This window comes from Sorex fumeus, unplaced genomic scaffold, assembly GCF_029834395.1.
Source record: "Sorex fumeus unplaced genomic scaffold, SorFum_2.1 ptg000061l, whole genome shotgun sequence".
NCBI lineage: Eukaryota > Metazoa > Chordata > Mammalia > Eulipotyphla > Soricidae > Sorex > Sorex fumeus.
Window position 1 is genome coordinate 6636613 of NW_026606118.1, and position 17364 is coordinate 6653976.

The following is a 17364-nucleotide window of genomic DNA, read 5'->3' on the forward strand; positions in this document are numbered from 1 at the left end:
ATTATCAGCAATATTAAATGAGCTGGATTCGGCTCATTAGAGGTTCACAAAGCAAACACGGGCAGCTTTGGAGGCCGTCCAAAGCCAAGTCAGGCCCAGGTGCCGATGTTCACTCCACGAAAACGCAATGTCACGTTATCTTTCAACTTTCCCCCCTGAAGAACACCAGGAACCAGGATGACAGACAACCCAGCCGCCAATTACCGGGCCAAGGACCTGGTTTGTCAAAAACTTTCACCTGTCGGGAACTGGCAAACAAAGCAACCCACAGAAAACGCCCTCACCGAAGAAGACAGACTGAAGCCAATGAAAGTGATGTGCCCGGCCGCCCCGGCCCCAGCTCTGCCGACTCTTTTCACCGGAGCGCGGCTGCGTGGGACCTCGGCACACGCGTTCCGAACCACAGTCCCGGTTATTTTTAGTCTCTCGGATCTCAAACCTGATACGATATTTCAAGGCTACTTCCTCACCTCCATGGAAGGGTGAGAAAGCCAGAGAGATTATTGAGAAGCCGCGATTATGATGAACTCAGCACGAAAAAGCAACACATACAGCCGGGCTCCCGGCCTCTTCCCAGACACACCGTGCTCCCTTCATTATCGCCGCGATCTGGGCTTAATTAGAAGGAGGCCTTTCTTGCGCTTAGCAGTGAAATACCTAATCTAAAAATCTTAATTAAAAATTTAACTGAAGTACTTCGGTGGGTGATCATCAGTTTGTCCCTTCGTACGAATCCGTGAGTTCGGGGATTTCCAAAGTAGGTGAGAGCCGTAAAGAATTCAAGTCGAGAAGCTGTGAACACTCCGACTCTTTCAGCTGGACCAATGTGGGGGGAAAAGATAATGAATCTATTCCTGGTACTCCTTCACGCGTGGGTCTTATGCCCACGAAGCCCATGGCAGACGCTACCAGTGGGACCAACTCATTCCCATCCATTCAGAGGAAAGGCAGCGACGCGCCCACGGCAGGCCGGGAGCATCTTTCCAAAACACACTTCAAATTTCACAAAAGGAAATACGGTGGAGAGGACAGTCTGGCGCGTTCCAGCGACTCTCAGCTGCTCTCCACTGGCCTCCATGCCTGAGCACCCGACGGCCCTTCTCCTACACACAGCCTCAGGGACACCGGAGTCCCTGCCTCAGCAGCCGGCCTTCCACAGCGGATAGGGGCGACAAAAATAATCCCCATGGACTGTTCTCAGTCATGCGCAAACCACCTCCTAAGCGGCATCCCCAACCACAAAGATGTTTACTCTAGACAGCTAAACTATTGCTAGAAGACATGAATTCATGCTGCAAAGACAACCAGGGCCCAGCTCCGTGCCCACCGAGTGCGGGATGGCCAGGGTGAGGCCCACTGGCCACTGAACGCCAGGAGCGAAGGTGGCGTCCATGGTGAGGACCCAGGCCTGGCCTCCTCGAGCGTCCTCCCTCAGCCTGACATACAAAGTCTTCTCGGCCGACAGGCAGAGGCAGAGGAGAGGCCAGACCCACCAGGAGAGGCGAGAAACAGCTTCCTTCCCTGTGCTGAAAACCAGCTCCGGAGTATGACTCCACTGGGGAGCAGGGACCCCAGTGGACCATTCTCCTGGGGAAACGGGGACCCCAGTGGGTCATTCTGCTGGGGAACAGGGACCCCAGTGGGCCATTCTCCTGGGGAACAGGGACCCCAGTGGCTCATTCTCCTGAGGGAGCAGGAACCCCAGTGGGCCATTCTCCTGGGGAACAGGGACCCCAGTGGGTCATTCTCCCGGGGGAACAGGGACCCCAGTGGGCCATTCTCCTCAGCCAAATGTCCCGAGGGAAAGGGCAGTCCTGGGTGGAGCCAGGCTGGCACTGCCCCAAGCGGCTCAGAGGCACCGGGCGGGATCACAAAAGCACCCTTGCCAACACCATAACAAGCCGGGATCCAGTTTATCTTTCCTGGATTTCACAGTTCCTTGGGCCAGCATGGCTACCGCTGCAAGGGCATGAATGGTCTCTTCTGATGAACCAAACATGTGGTTCTGGAGGTAAAAAGAGGCTTTGTTTTTCTTTTAAGCAAGAAAAAGGGGGGGGCTTGGGTTTGTTTCAAATATAAAATCCAAGATAACAGATATATGTCAAAGCCTCCCATAGAAAATACATAAAGAAATCCTTTTCAAAACGTAAGGAGGAAATGCCACATTCGGAAATGCGAGCAGAAATTAATTTGGGGGGGGGGGGGGGACACACTGGAAAAACTGCTTCAAGTTGCTGGGGATGGTGGGTGGTGCCAGGTGCTTGTTGCCTCGGGGCTAGTCGGGGTAGGGGTGGGGGCGCTCAGAGACACCAGGACACAACAGCCAGCACGAGGGGCAAGAGTGGGGCTGGACACGAGGCTCGAGGACCCCTGGGCTACCCACGCTCTCAGTGACACCAGCGTCCCCCAGAGAAGCCTCTTCACAGCTCAGAATGGGACACCACAGCCCGGCTCACTCTGGGCCCCGGCTCTCTACCATCCTACACCAGTGATGACGAGTCCAGCTGCCAAGCCCTGCTGGGGACACTGGCCTCCCGCCAGACAAGCATCTGCTCTAAGACGGCCGCCCCGGGGCCCCTTGACCCTGGTTCGCTGAAAGGGGGCAGAGAGGGGCTGCATCTGCAGCTATCTGAGGGAAGCAGAAAACCCAGGAACCGTCCCCCTACCCCCACCCCGCCCCGTGTTCTCCGGCCCGACCCAGACAGACGTTAATGAGACCGGCGGCACCAACCTGCTGTTGCGGGTACTGCATCCCCCCCATGGCGCCGGGGGTCCGACCCTGGAGTGCCATCGGATACCGCTGGGGGCCCGGGGGCCCGTAGGAGCCTGCGGGGTACGGGCCGCTCTGCGGGGGCTGCGAGTGGGGGTTCGCGCCCATCCCGTAGAGCTGGGGCCTCTTCATCGCCATGGGGTCCATCGGGCTGCCCTGGGAGGGAGAGAGGAAGAAGCACCTTCGTTATTACCGAAACACAGCGACACCATCTGCAGCACAAAGACCACGACCGGACCGGCGGGGGCGGGGGGGGGGGGGGGGGGGGGGGGGAGGGGAGCATGGGCAAAACTAGATGTACACAAGACTTTTTTTTTTTTAATGGTTAGGAAGGGGGCTGGAGCAATAGCACAGCGGGGAGGATGTTTGCCTTGCACGCGACCGACCCGGGTTTGATTCCCAGCATCCCATATGGTCCCCCGAGCACCGCCAGGAGGAATTCCTAAGTGCAGAGCCAAGAGTCACCCCTGTGCATCGCCGGGTATGACCCAAAAAGCAAAAAATAAATAAATAAGCAAATGTATGTTTAGGAAGAAGGTTCTTAACAACGAGGAGGACTCCGGAGGGAACAGTTTAAGGAAAGACGGGGACGCCGGGCACAGAGGACACAAATTCCGCACGGTAGAATTTGAGGCTCAAATTCGACCGCGCAGAAACGGAAAGACGAACGTGATGCGCGCGCTAAGCCTCCTCTCTCGGGCTCAGGCAGACGGGGGCGAGGGTCAGGGGGACGCCTGACATGGAAGCACTCGGGGCGGTGACCGGGCATCATCGGAGAGAGACAAGTGACTGCGGGGCCCAGAGCGCGGGGGCAACTCCTCCGAGCACCGCACACCAGACCCCACGCGTGTCCCACCACCAGTAACATCACCTCGGAGCCAGGCCCTGGCCTTCACTCGGGGCTTGGCGAGTCAGCCCAAAGGCCGATGGCCGAGAGCGGCCAGCAGGGGGGGTCGCCCTCCAGCCCCTCTTCCTGGCGTTTCCCCCCGGCCCCCGAGGCCCTGTCCATACTGAGCTGGGGCCTGAGGGTGTCTCTGGCTGGGAGAACCATGTGCGGCGCAGGACACCCACCCAGAGGGGCAGGGGGCAGGCAGGGGAGGGCGGCGTCTGCCAGGAGCAGAGTGAGGAACTTGGGGGGGGGGGGGGGCAGCTGACGCTGCACAGGAGGGTCCATCCCAGGGGCACAGCATGGTGGTGCCCACAGAGGGCCCGGGAGACCCACCCCCGGAAGAACTGCGCCGAGCCCTGGACAGCGAGCTGGGGTCCCGCCAGTGGACTTCTCCGGGGGACTGTAAGCAGGGCGGTCCGGGGACAGAGGGGCCAGCGCTGGGGACGACCCCTTCTGCTTTACTCGCTGTGACCTCCCTCCCCAGGACACAGTGGAGACAGTGCACTGGGCATATAGTACATGCTCGCTAAACACAGCAGGAATACCGGGGGGGGGGGGGGCCGCGGGGGGGAGGGGCAGAACCCCGGAACTACCATCACGGCGGGAAGTTGGTGTGGGAGGCAGAGGATGAGGCTAGGGTGCTGCTCAGCAGACACAAAGCTGAACTGGGCTGGACAGGGGACAGCACTGCCACCCCTGGCTGCTGGCAGGTGACGAGGACCGAGGCCAGGGCTGCAGCGGAAGGGGGTGGAGGTCCGACAGGCCCCTCCTGAGGCCTTACAGTCCCAGCTGCTTCAGCCCCGGGGTCAGCAGGGGCCCTCTGGAGCCCGCACACAAGCCCCCTCATTCCCACTGTGCTGGGCCGACACCGCCAAGGATTGCACATGGTGCAGGGAAGGGGGTCAGGAGGGGGCGCGGGGGTCCCATGGGGGAGAAGCAGGTGTGGGGGGGGGGTCGTGGCTCTCACTCGAACAGGAACCACCTGAGCCCTTCCCGTCACATGACCCGCCTCACACTCAGCACACAAGCCTGCACCCTCCACGCCCCCCATCGGAAAGCTGAAGCGAGGCCCGAGAAGTCAATCTGCTCTGAATGACTCAGACAGAGCATGTGCCCACCCCGGGCCGGGCGCTGGCCTCCGCACGCTGCGCCCAAGCGAAGGTCAAGTCCAACTTCCCGCCACCCCATGGAAACCCAGGTGGAGGCCGTGAGGCTGGAACCTGGGGCAGCAAGGCTGCATCCGTGGACCCAGGCTCCTGTCACCTTCCCGGCTAGTCCAGGCTGGCTTCCTCAAACAATCCCTTGAAAACGGGGTGGGGGGGGGAACGATCACAGTGTCTCTATTTTGGGGCCACCCATAACCGGCGCGGCAAGCTCATCACTGATGAAAACTGTTTTTGCAATATCTGTCTCATCAACTGCCAGAAACCCGACAGTCCTGCTTAAAATTCAGCTATCTGTGCCCATGTCAGAAACGCTGGCTTAACCCCGAGATTCCCGGGACCTGGAAGGCGGCCGGAAGCACGCGGGTTCTGCACCTCTCGCAGGCCCCAAAGGCCTCCTGGTGGGCGCTGGGGGGGTGGGGGGGAGAACCGCGCTCAGGGCGAGCTGGCCCTCCGCCACCCCTAGTGACCTGGCTAGCGTCAGACTGTAATGTTATTCATCCACAAGGCTGCCCTGCTACATTCCTGCTGCTTTTGCATTCAGGAGGGACATCTGCTTCTCACTATCTCCTTGAAGAAAAAAAAAAAACAGACCAAACTGAACCTCCAAGTTCCTTGATGGTTTTGTTGATCTTTGGGGCCACGCCCAGCAATGCTCAGGGCTTATCCCTGGCTCTGCACTCAGGAATGACTCCTGGCAGTGCTCAGGGGGGCCATGTGGGATGCCGGGGGTCGGTCCCGGGTCTGCCGCCTGAAAGGCAAAATCCCTACCCACTGGCCTATGGCTCCGGTCCCTCTAACTGCCTTGAAAACAACGGAAGGCCAGTTTGCTTCTCTAATGCCATGTCAGGTAACATCGTCTCTGCTGCTCCTCGCCTGACATCAGCACACATGGGAACATCGCCCACCGCAGGCGGGGGGTGGCTGTGTGACGAGCCAGGGATCCCACCTCTGATACTGTCCCTCGTTCCCCACGAGACATCAGAGACGTCTCTCTCAACCCGTTATTCCACGCTGGTTTTTCCTTGCTCAGTACTATTCCATGGACACTGCAGTTTGAGTGTTAATTAAAAAAAAAAAATCAATGAGCCCAGAGCTTTGAGGGCCTCACCTCATGATGTGAGACCCGTTTGTGAGAGCTGTGAGTACCTCCTGCCTGGTGGCGAGGAGGACCGCACATCCCCCCCTTGGGGCCCCTTCTGGGAAGCCCCCCTAACTCCCTTCTCTCCCATACGCGGTGCTGCAGATACTCGGCAGGTATTCCACCGTAGCAAAGGTCAGACGTGTTCTGAGGCTAAAGCAATCATCTAGCAGGAACTGGGGGCAGGGGGAGGGAATTCCACTGCATGTCCTGACCCAGGCCCGATCCCCAGCATCCCATTTGGTCCCCCAAGCACCACCAGGTATTCCCCCCACAAATTCACCAAAAACAGTTCAAACATTTTTTTTTTTTTTGCTTTTTGGGTCACACCTGACAATGCACAGGGGTTACTCCTGGCTCTGCACTCAGGAATCACCCCTGGCGGTACTCAGGGGACCATATGGGATACTGGGAATCGAACTTGGGTCAGCCGCCTGCAAGGCAAATGCCCTACACGCTGTGCTATTGCTCCAGCCCCAAACATATTTTCAGAAGCTGTCCTGAGAACTCAAATACCCACCCACCCTCCACCCACCCATTTTGCTCTTTCTGTTTCCAGGTCACTTCTGAGATTTGAACCTGGGCCACCCATGTGCAAGGCAAGTGCCCTACCCACTGTACTATCGCTCAAGCCCCTCAAATACCCTTTCTAAAAAAGCAGAAGTTCCTTATCACCTCTGTGTGCTGGGGATCTGGGTTCAAATTCACAAGCCTTGCATGTTTTTATAATAAAGATATGTAGATTAATGCATTCATATGCAGATATCAAGGCAAGGTGACCGTCTATTAGCAGCTTCTTTATTAAATCTCCAACCAAAAACACATATCACATTTTTTTTTCCCCAGCCAAATTCCTTAAACTACAAATCAAAGACATCCCAAATGCCCAAAGTACTGCCAAAACGTGCCCTTTCTCTGTAAAAAAATCACAGCTACAAACTTGGACGAGAAAAGAGGTCAGCGGGGAGAAAGAAAACCTAGTTCCCTTCTGAATCATTATCTGCTCAAACATTCCCCCCGAAAGAAAAATAATTCAAGTAATATTCCATTACTTACGACCCAACCAAAAAACTACAAACCCAATGCAAGGAAATTAGTATTTCAACAAGTAGGAACAGGGATAAAAACCTTTCTGAAGACTGACAGTAAATTGTCACGAAAGCTTTAAAAGCTGGGAGAAGAAGGAAAGAGAGAGAGAGAGAGAGAGAGAGAGAGAGAGAGAGAGAGAGAGATGGGGAAGAGGGACAGAGACAGAGAGAGAAACACAGAGAGGGGGAGAGACAGAGAGAGGGAGAGAGAGAGAGAGACAGAGACAGAGAGGGGGAGAGACAGAGACAGAGACAGACAGAGGGAGACAGAAAGGTAGAGGGAGAGAGAAGGAAAGTGTCTGCGACTGGCAGGCTGGGGTGGGGGTGGCGGGAGGGAATCTGGGGTCCCTGGCAGTGGCGAGCATACACTGCTCGTGGAAGGACGTGTCAGACACTGTATGGTCAGACACTGTATGAGCAGCTTTGCAACTATGTATCTCTCGTTGCAACTATGTATCTCACAGCGAGAACAGAACCCAGGGCTGAGCTGACAGAGGGCAGCTGCCCACCAGGGCTGGGCGTGAGCGCATCCAGGGGTCTGCAGATGCGCGTCAGCTGCACTTTGAAGGGGGCAGCAATGTCGAGCAGGGGCCTCTGCCTCTCCACTTCCTGGCCCCAGGGGACCTGTCTGTCCCTCCGCTGTGCCCAGCCTCCAGGCCGCGGGCAGGGGGTGTCTCCGGGCCTGGTGTCTACGGGTCCACCAGAGTAGCAGAAAGGACCCCGGAGGCCCGGGGATGCCTGCTGGTCACCAGAAGAGCCCAAAGAGCCCACAACCGGAGGAACCATGGGCATGACCACCCAACGACTGCTGTCTTTCCTCGCTGCCCGGCTCTAAGGGCACCAGTGGCCCCCTGTGTACCACCGGGCGGGACCCCAACAAACCAACCCCCAAATCATGAGCCCAAGCCGCCTGCCTGCCCCCAGAAATGCTGCACGCAGGGTGGAGGCTTAGACGGGTCTCTGGCAGGGGGGCCCACCCACAGCTGCCCCCGCGTGCACACCCCCTCCTGCAGGGGCCAGGCCTCACGGGGGGCAGTGCCACCCCTCTCCCTCCGGGCAGGCGGGGCTGCTCCTCCCCCGGCCCGGGCCGCCCCCCACCAGCACTCAGCTCCTGGATGTTTGCGTCGTCTGTCATGTGTCATTTCTCACCACCCAAGTAGACTAAATCGCAATGTCCCCGGCTTTGCACTTTTCACGACTCACTTAGCACAAAGCAGGATTACAGCTCGGGGCGTAATTATTGCGCGATTCCAGTGACTCAGCAAGTCCCCGGGAATCGGGGTCACATCGAGTGTACGCTTCTCAGAAGGAAAAAGTGAGGCTCCCGGACACGCCTGCTGGGATAGGGGTGTGCAGACGCAGAGCACGACAGCTTCCAGGGTCCCGTGAGCACGGCCCGAGCAAGGGCCTGGGCTGGACCCCGGCACACTGGCCAGAAACTCCTTTTTTATTTTTTTACTTTTTGGGTCACACCCAGCGATGCACAGGGGTCACTCCTGGCTCTGCACTCAGGAATCATCCCTGGCAGTGCTCAGGGGACCATATGAGATGCTGGGAATCGAACCCGGGTCAGCCACGTGCAAGGCAAATGCCCTACCCTCTGTGCTATCACTCCAGCCCCCAGAAACCCCTTTAAATGAAATTGAAACGGGGCATCGAAGTCTCCCCTCATGTCATAAGGGGCGCGGCTTCCTCCACTGGCCGGAGGAAAGGACCGAGATTCTCAGCTGCCGTGGCCGGCCCTGACCTGAACATCACAGACCACACCAGGGGAGCCACGCAGAGCTGGGGGACACTCCTGAGCCGCCATCAGGGTCTCCTGGCTCAGGTGCACCCCGGCGACTGCGAAGGCAGATGTCTGGGGTAACGCACCCCGGGGCCAGAACCCACCCAGCCCGCAGCTTACTGGGGATGCAATGAAGTGCCCCGCACCAACTCATCCAGAACACACGCTCCATCCAGGGCTTCCCCTGCCGACAGGGCCGTCCACCCTCAGATGCCGGGAGAGGGAGGGTCGGAGGCGGAAAGGCGGTTCCGTCTCGGGCTCTGAAGCGTCTCCGACTGGGACCGTCTGACCGGATGCCCGCCTGTTCCCACCTCCAACGGGCCAGGAGAGTCTAAGACACCCAGGTACTGCGTGGAAGGAGACCATATCCCAAATAAACACCATCCCAAGCTTGGTGGACGGTGTCACTCCCAGAGTGTCCTGTCCTACAGCTGGGCTTTGGGAAGTCTTTCCACTCCAAGAGCCTTTTCAAAGGAGAAACTTTCTGCACTCCAGGTTATGGAGGTATGCAAAACAGGTGTACAGATTAAACGTGTACTGCTGATGGAGTTCTCAGGGGAGACCCAATGTTTGTCCTACAGGCCAGCAGTGTTCCTGCCCAGATGCCTAAAATTCCCTTTTCCTGATCCTATAGTAAAATTAAAAACAAAAAATAGAAACCACATATCAGGTCATACTCCACAATTTAAGAGCTAAAAACCTCTTAAAAACTCATGGAAAGACCCTCTAAGCCACAGAACCGAGAAACGACCAAAGCACATTTCCAAAAGTGCTGTGGCCGAATCCGCTGGATCCCCATTCTTGGCAAGCCTGAGGAAGGAATCCACAGGAAACAGAACCTCAGAACCGTGAGTTACAGTGTTGGTCCGGATGGCGTGTGGACAAAGCCCCCACTGCGTCTACAGCTACAGACACTGTGACTTTCCGCCTTCCAATGGCAAAATCTGCTCCTGGGAATGTTCATCCGTTGCCTTCACTCGGGAAGTGAAAAGCAAAAGCTTGCAGAGTATCTGAAGATGGTGCCTTGCTCTCTCCTGACAAACACGCCTGGCCGGTTACGATGGCAGCCTCTGCGCTCACACGGCCGCCCTGACCCCTCACCGTCCACCTCACACGGGCCACCCTGACCCCTGACCGTCCACCTCACGTGGACCGCCCTGACCATCCACACTCACAGGTCACCCTGACCGTCCACCTTGCACAGGCCACCCTGACCCCCGACTGTCCACGCTCACACAGCCGCCCTGACCATCCACGCTCACACGGCCACCCTGGCTGTCTACCTCACATGGGCCACCTGACCGTCCACCTCACACAGGCCGCCCTGACCCCTCACCATCCACACTCACACAGCCAACCTGACCCCTGACCGTTCACCTCACATAGCCTCCCTGGCCATTGGCGCTGCTACTTGGCTAACCCTAGGAAAGACACTTGTTTTTTTCCCCCTTTTCTGGCTTTTCTTTTGCTGGTTTCTCATCACCATTTCCAACAGTTAACTCTATTTCTGACCTCTGCACTGATAACAGTTCACTTGGCACACCAGTTCCCTCCCTGGCACTGGGAAAAATCCTGAAGACAAAGGCAAGGAACGGCCTGAACGCTGGGCAGAGCCTCAGGCTAACCAGTGAGTGGCCTAAACACCAGCATCCTGAGTCCCAGGGAAACTCCTGCAGAAACCCAGTGCAGGAACCCTCCTGGCCAGGCCACTGCAGCCACGGCCACGCCCCGGCCACGCGAGCGAGTGCAGCTGCCTCCTGGCACACGATCCCTCTGCTCCTGCCCCATGGAGCACCCACAGTCCAGGGTTCTGGAGAATCTGGGGCCCCGCCCTGCTACCTAGAGCCTCGAGTCCGGGCTCAGGCTTGCCGGAGTCCAGCCGTGCTCGCCCCAGCGTTGCTGGGGGGCTGGGTGGTGTCAGTAAGGGGCTGCCCGAGTTTTCACCTAGGTACAAGCTTCCTAAATCAATCTTTTTTCCCCTCTTAACAAATCAGTGAATTGAACCCAAAGCAAAACCGTGTACATGTATGCATGCATGCGCACGTACACACACTCACACACACACACACACCACTCAATAATTTAATCTATTTCCCCATCTCCCCAGCAGACAGCTAATTAAAGCAGGAATTCTGCTTTCCTCACTTCTGCAGACCGGGCACTCGGCAAAGACCCAGGAGGCACATAGGGTCTCAGGGGACACGGCCACGACGCACCCCCCCCATTGGTCGACAGGGACCAGAGGGGAGAAACGAGCCGTCCACGCCACCCCTGCTGCCTCCGAACACTTGGGTCTCCACAGGTCATGTTACCCCTGAAATTGTACCCCCAGCCAGCCAGGAATCCCACTTGGAGGCCCGGGACCACCCGTGTCCTGACCCTTCACAGTGATACCTACCGACCACCACCCCAATCCAGACGCACAGTGTAGGGGTGCCCCCCCTCCCCCAAGGAGCAGGAAGCCCTACCACATCTGAGATGCATCCAGAAAGCCATGAACTTTCTTCCCGGGCTCTTCCCTGCACCATCTCCTGCCCAACGCCCTCAGCACACGTCCTGCTGTTCGCCGGCTGTCGGTCCAGCGTGCGCCATACCCCCGGGAGGGACAGGGGATACCCGTCTCCGTCCCCGCTGGACTGACCCCAGGAACATGCACCGAGTGGAGAGGGTGAACACCAGCCCCCGGGCAGCATCTCCAGGCACCACAGAACACAGCCAGGAAACGCCCGCCTGAGTTCCCCTGGCGCTGCCTGATTTTTAGAAATTAGCAAAACCTCTCATTTGCCTAATTGCAAAGCTCCACCGCCTGTAAGTCTATTCACTGAGTAAATTACTGTCGGACTGACCTATACTTTTAAAATTAATTTAGAAAATGTAATCATTTCGTGAAAAAAACCAAAGTGTATTTTTTAAGGGTAAATTAGATGTACATTGAATATCAAAACAGTAATAGAATAGATTCCCAACTTTCCTCATATGTGTTATTCTCACAGTCCAAAAACACCCTGTGAATTATCAGGGCGTTAAACCATTTTGAAAACGTACCTGAATCTGAGCTAGCATTTCCATGCAGAAGTCCCCTTATTTCAGAGGGACACCCTACAGCATACTTGCCACGCTAACACGGATCTGAAGCACGACAATCTCCGTGCGCAAAATCCGCACCAGGCCCGCCAAGACGAAAAGGTTTGTGACGTCACACCTGTGGCGCCACACCTGTGCACGTCAAGCGCCAAAGCAAGCCGAGAAATAAAGCAAAACCACTTCAGATCCGGAGAGGAGACTGGGGTCCAGAGGGGAGGAGGGGGGGGGGGGTCCCAGGAGCCAGGTGTGTGGGGCAACAAACCACACAGGTGTCAAAGCTCGGGGAACGCGCGTGCAACACCTGAAACACATCAGCTACTGCAAACCAGTGTTTCCCCGAAAGGAAAGGAAACAAGACCCACTTGGGCCCCTGTCCTTCAGCTGTGCTGTGCGGTGACGAGAGCCGCTTCCCTTCTCCGCATGTCACTAACCCACCTGGACACACAGAAACGCCACCACTAACAGTACAGAGTTGTCAGGGAACGGGAAACAAAATCCTCAAGTTCCTGGCACATGACGACAGTCTTTTACTGGGGACAGCATTTTTTTTTTTTTAACAGAGATAATAGTCTGGTGGCATCATTACCACGTGGAGGAGCGATTCCGGGATGATCACAGAGGGAGGCGTGACTGCGCTCACCACGCCCCCCCCACCCCCCACCCCCCCGCGGCCAGCACACAGAGGACGCTGATGCAAACCGGGACTCGTTTGCCCCAAGACCAGGAAGCCACAGAATCTTCCACCTGGTGGAGCCGTGAGCAGCCACCGAGGATTATCAGATTTTGCAGAGGAGGAGGAAGCAGTGCCCCGTCTGGAAGCGATGGCAGAGAGACCTGGGTTCAGCCCCGCCCCTGCTTCTGTCTGTTCAGGCCCCAGCACCCAAAACGGTTCCCTGAGCCTGCCCAGTGTGATCCCCGAGCACAGAGCCGGGAGTAAGCCCTGAGCACTGCCAGGGGTAGCCCCAAGGCCCAAAACAATGAAATGCTGAATATTACGGAGCGACTGACCTCTCTCTGGACCAGCACTATCACCCCCCGACAGGGAGGCACTGATCAAGACCTGCTCTCCTGAAGTCGGGGTCCCAGAGCCCAAAGGCGCCGAGATGCCCTAGGGAGCCGGCAGGACCCGCTTGGGCGTGAGACGCCACGAGGCAGCGCCAGCAGGAGGCCAGGCAGGGCGGGCAAGTGTGGGTGCAGGGCTGCTCAGAGCAACCCCGAGAGTGAGGCCAGCCCCAGAGAAGGGGGCAGAGGGGCAGGCGGGGGGGGGGGGGAAGAGGAGCCCCCACGCTGCGCTGGCAGCTTCCCTGGAAACCTGAAATGGTCTCAAGATAGACGCCGAAATGCCAGCGGGTGGAAAGGGCCTGGTCACTGGACACGCGGAGGAGTCCACAGCTCAGCTGGCCGCTTCTCCAGGGAGAGCAGCAGGGACGAGCTGGCCACAGCACTGGGCCTCAGGCTGTGTGTGTGTGTGTGTGTGTGTGTGTGTGTGTGTGCACATGTGTGTGTAGGGGAGGCACACGCGGAGAGGAAGAGAGAGGGTGTGCATGTGAGTGTACATGTGTGTGCACATGTGTGTGGTGGAGGCATAGGGAGGGTGAGTGTGCGTGTGCGCGTGTGCACGTGTGTGTGTGCGTGTGTGGGCGAGAGGCACACACGAGAGGCAGAGGGAGGGTGTGCGCGTGTGTGCGCACGCGTGTACGTGCCTGTGTAAGTCTCAAGTGAAGCTGTTCCAGCCACAACTTCGGCACAAGCCTGGCTCCTCCTCACAAGGAAGGCAGGAACCCCAGAGAACACGGAGCGAAGTGAATCACCCCAAAGTGGGGTGACAGCGCCTCCAAGTGGGGCACCGAGGTCCGCCCGCAGGAGTGAGCATCCGGGGCAGAGTCCCCCGGGGGCCTGGGAGCTGGGGTGAGGCCACTCTAGCAGAGCAACACGGGGCCGAGTCCACCCCTGGCCCCTGCCGCCCGGGCTCTGAAGGAACTGCGCGGGCCGATCCTCACAGACACCCCCAGCCACTGGAAACAACACCCAACAGAGGCCCAGGGCGCCGCCACCCTCACCTCTCCAAGCTGAACGCCCCGTCCAGCCGGAAACAAAAGCGACAAGAGAAAACCACGACGCCCAAAGTAAAACATCCATTAATTATTTTAATTTAAAAAAATTGTAAGGGCTACTAAATGAACCAATTCTAGGACCAGTGACACAGTTTTTTTTTAAGAGAAAAGAAAAACAATGACACCTGCCCCAGAGCCGGGCCCGGAGACGCGACCAGGGGCCGGAGGGAGGGGGAGGGTCAGCGGGCGGCCACGTCCCCATCTCAGACCCGCCTGGACGTCAGTCAGCGCCCCAGCTGTGTCGGCCGCAGGCGCCGTGACTGTCCCGCGCACCGGCTTCTCTCCTGGCCAGTCTGGGCCGGGCTTGGCCACGCAGAACCCAGGAAAATACAAACTCCAGTCATAGCAAGATGCAGTAATGCGCTCTGGTGCCACTGCTAGGGGGGTCTGTCCAGGTAAACTGACAAGGGGGAGACAAAGGGAGAGACACAAGAGACAGAGAGAGGCAGAGAGACAGAGGCAGAGGCAGAGACAGAGAGACAGAGACAGAAAGAGACAGAGAGGCAGAGAGACAGAGAGCGGCAGAGAGACAGAGACAGAGATAGAAAGAGAGGCAGAGACAGAGAGAGACAGAGGCGAGACAGAGAGGCAGAGACAGAGACAGAGAGAGGCAGAGAGACAGAGAAAGACAGAGAGGCAGAGAGAGAGAAAGACAGAGATAGAAAGAGACATAGAGAGGCAGAGACAGAGAGAGGCAGAGACACCGGCAGGGCAGAGAGAGATAGAGAGAGACAGAGAGAGGGTGAGGCAGAGAGAGCAGAGAGGGAGTTACAGAGAGACAGAGAGACTGAGAGGCAGCAGAGGGAGAGGGGCCGAGGGTGGAGGCTTCTCCCGGAAGGCGGCGCGGCGGCCGGTGCTGGGTTTTCCTCCAGGAAACTGTGTGGCTGGGCAGTAAGAACAACCCGGGACTCTCACGTACAGGCGGCAGCTCAGAGCCACCACAAGGTATGCTGGTCATATATCCATAGCATTTATAGCAAATTATTAATCAAGTCCCACCTGAAACAATTTGTTAAATTGATTTTAATCACTGGGCCTCTCATGTGAAGCTTTGTATAATCAGCATTTCATTTACAAAATTAATTGCCTGATTGATTCTCGGGAGGCAGTTGCTGTCATTACCCTGCTGTCATAACTCCTGAGCAGGGTGTCACAACAGCAGACTCTGACAGTCTGGAAAGCTATTTTGGAAATGAGTGAGGGGAGAGAGGGATCGGGGAGGGAGACGGCACAAGTCCCCTCGCCGCCTTGGGCCGGAGAGGAAGACGAACTGGTGGTCCCCAGCAGCGACACTGTCACCAACCGCCTTTTCACTCAACCGTGAACCCGGGCTCAGCGCGTGCAGGAAACCCACCCTTCCCGTCCCCCGTCCCCCGGATGCTGGAGCTCGCGGGAACTTCCGGTGCCAAGACGCAGGTCACTCACTCTAGGGGCTGGCCACACGGTTCGCCGCCCACGACCCTCTCAAATGAGGGAGGAGGGAGACGCACGGGGCGGAACGTGAGTTTATGGCCGACACCAAAAACACTCACTTGAACAGATCCAGGAGGACAGAGCACACAAAAGCCTGCATTCAACCCCTCTCCTTCTACAATATCCTAGTATCTGGTATTGCCGGAGAGACAGAGACCTCTGTGAAACTTACTGCTCACTATTTCATATTTAAAAACCCATTGGTAACTGATGGGCCTTCACCCAAAACCTTGTCATCATAACCAAATCACAAAAATTCAGCTGAAAAGGACCTTCCCTGTGAAAGGTGGGTGTTGGGGGAGGAACTGTATTCCAGTTCGCAAGTATCATCAAAAGTGAGACTGCATAATCCACACACACTTTCAGAACGCCAAGAAGCATCCAGCCGGTCAAATATTCTGGTGGAGCTTTTGGGGGGGGGGGGGGGGCGGGAGCAAGTAAAGTGGGCGGCGGGGCAGGAAGGGCTCAGGCGTGACCCTAGCGGTGTCCGCGACACTGGCACCTGGTCCTTCTGCCGGGGTGGCGTCCTAAAAGGGGACCCGGAGAGCACTCAACTCCCTGGGCTATTTCGGCACAGATACCCCACTCTGCGGGGGGCCCCCAGCAGTCCCCCAGCCTCGCACACAAGTAGGTCCGGCTGCCCGGCGTCTTGGCTCCTTTCAAAGGCACTGCCCAGAACACGGAAAGGGGCGCGTCTCAAGCAAACCACCCCCCTCACGGCACCACGGTTCCAAATGAGGCCTCTCCGAAGTGGATCACTCTGAACGAAAGGCCCCCCTCCACCCCCTGAGACGACCAGATGTGATTTACCTTCCTTTCAGCACACCGGGCTTGGAATCCCAGGGATGGGCCAAGAAAGATCACCGCACAAATACGCTCTCCTCTCGTGAGCGAAGCGTTTGGTTGGCTGACGGGGCAAAGAGAGCTAACAGGGACATTGTCCCAAGTCCCATCAGCCATGAGAGATTCGGGGCTGGGGTGCAGAGGCAGAAGCATGCATGCTTGGGGTGCGGGCTCGAGGCAGAGGCTCCCTGACCTTCTCAGACCAACTTTCACCGCCCTGCCAAGAGGGGTGGTCTCCAATGTCCCCGGGTGGGGGGGGGGGGGTACGGGATAAAGTCCCCGCTAGAGTTCCAGAGAGAACTGCGTAAGACGTGCCAAAGCTCAGTCCTCAAGCTACATGTGCGATAACTGTTTCCAACCTAGGAGGTTGCTGATGCAAACGCCTCTCAACGTAACCCCTACAAAAGAAGGGAAGAAAAGAAGCCGGACTCCTGGAATCAGGTGCAGTTCCCAGTTCCCGGCCCTGCCATGTGCCAAAAGCGGTTCAGAGAGGAGTCTCAGGGCCAAAAAGAAGTCGGACGAGACACTCAGGGTCCTAATTTTCTATCTGGAAAAGAGGATTCTGTGACACGCCACGTCAGAGAGGGGCCACCCACGGTCACACACCGGCAGGGAGGGCCTGCTTCGAAGCTCCCGGAGAGCACAGGGAACTCTAAGGCCAGAGATCTTGGTGTGTCCAGAGGGGAGAGGAGGGAGGAGAGAGGCTGAGGAACCCAGGGTCAGCTGCGATGGGAAGCAAGCGCGCTCGGAGGCCAGCTGCACCCGCTCATTCCTTCAACACAGTTTAAACACAGCAGATACGAACGCTCAAGGCAGAGAGGGACACGGAAGACAGTCCTCGACTGCGAGCAACAGGCCGACAACAACAGGAAGTAAGAGACGGACACAAACAAACCCCGATCTGACGCAGCCTCAAAGCGCCATGCGGACGAGGATAAAGAAGAAGATTCACCAGGAATGAACCTGCAAGAAGGATACAAAGACGAAGAGCCAGAAATATCAAGGCACAGACA

The 17364-nt window shown here is 57.4% G+C and overlaps 1 protein-coding gene across 1 annotated transcript in view; it reads right to left on the reverse strand.

Annotated features, from left to right (window-relative positions):
- The window catches only part of ARID1B (AT-rich interaction domain 1B), a 303856-nt gene that overhangs the window by 250928 nt on the left and 35564 nt on the right, over positions 1–17364 (reverse strand). Inside the window, exon 3 of the mRNA XM_056126314.1 lies at positions 2732–2926. Coding sequence (XP_055982289.1) covers positions 2732–2926 — 195 coding nt within the window. The remainder of the gene's footprint in view (positions 1–2731; positions 2927–17364) is intronic.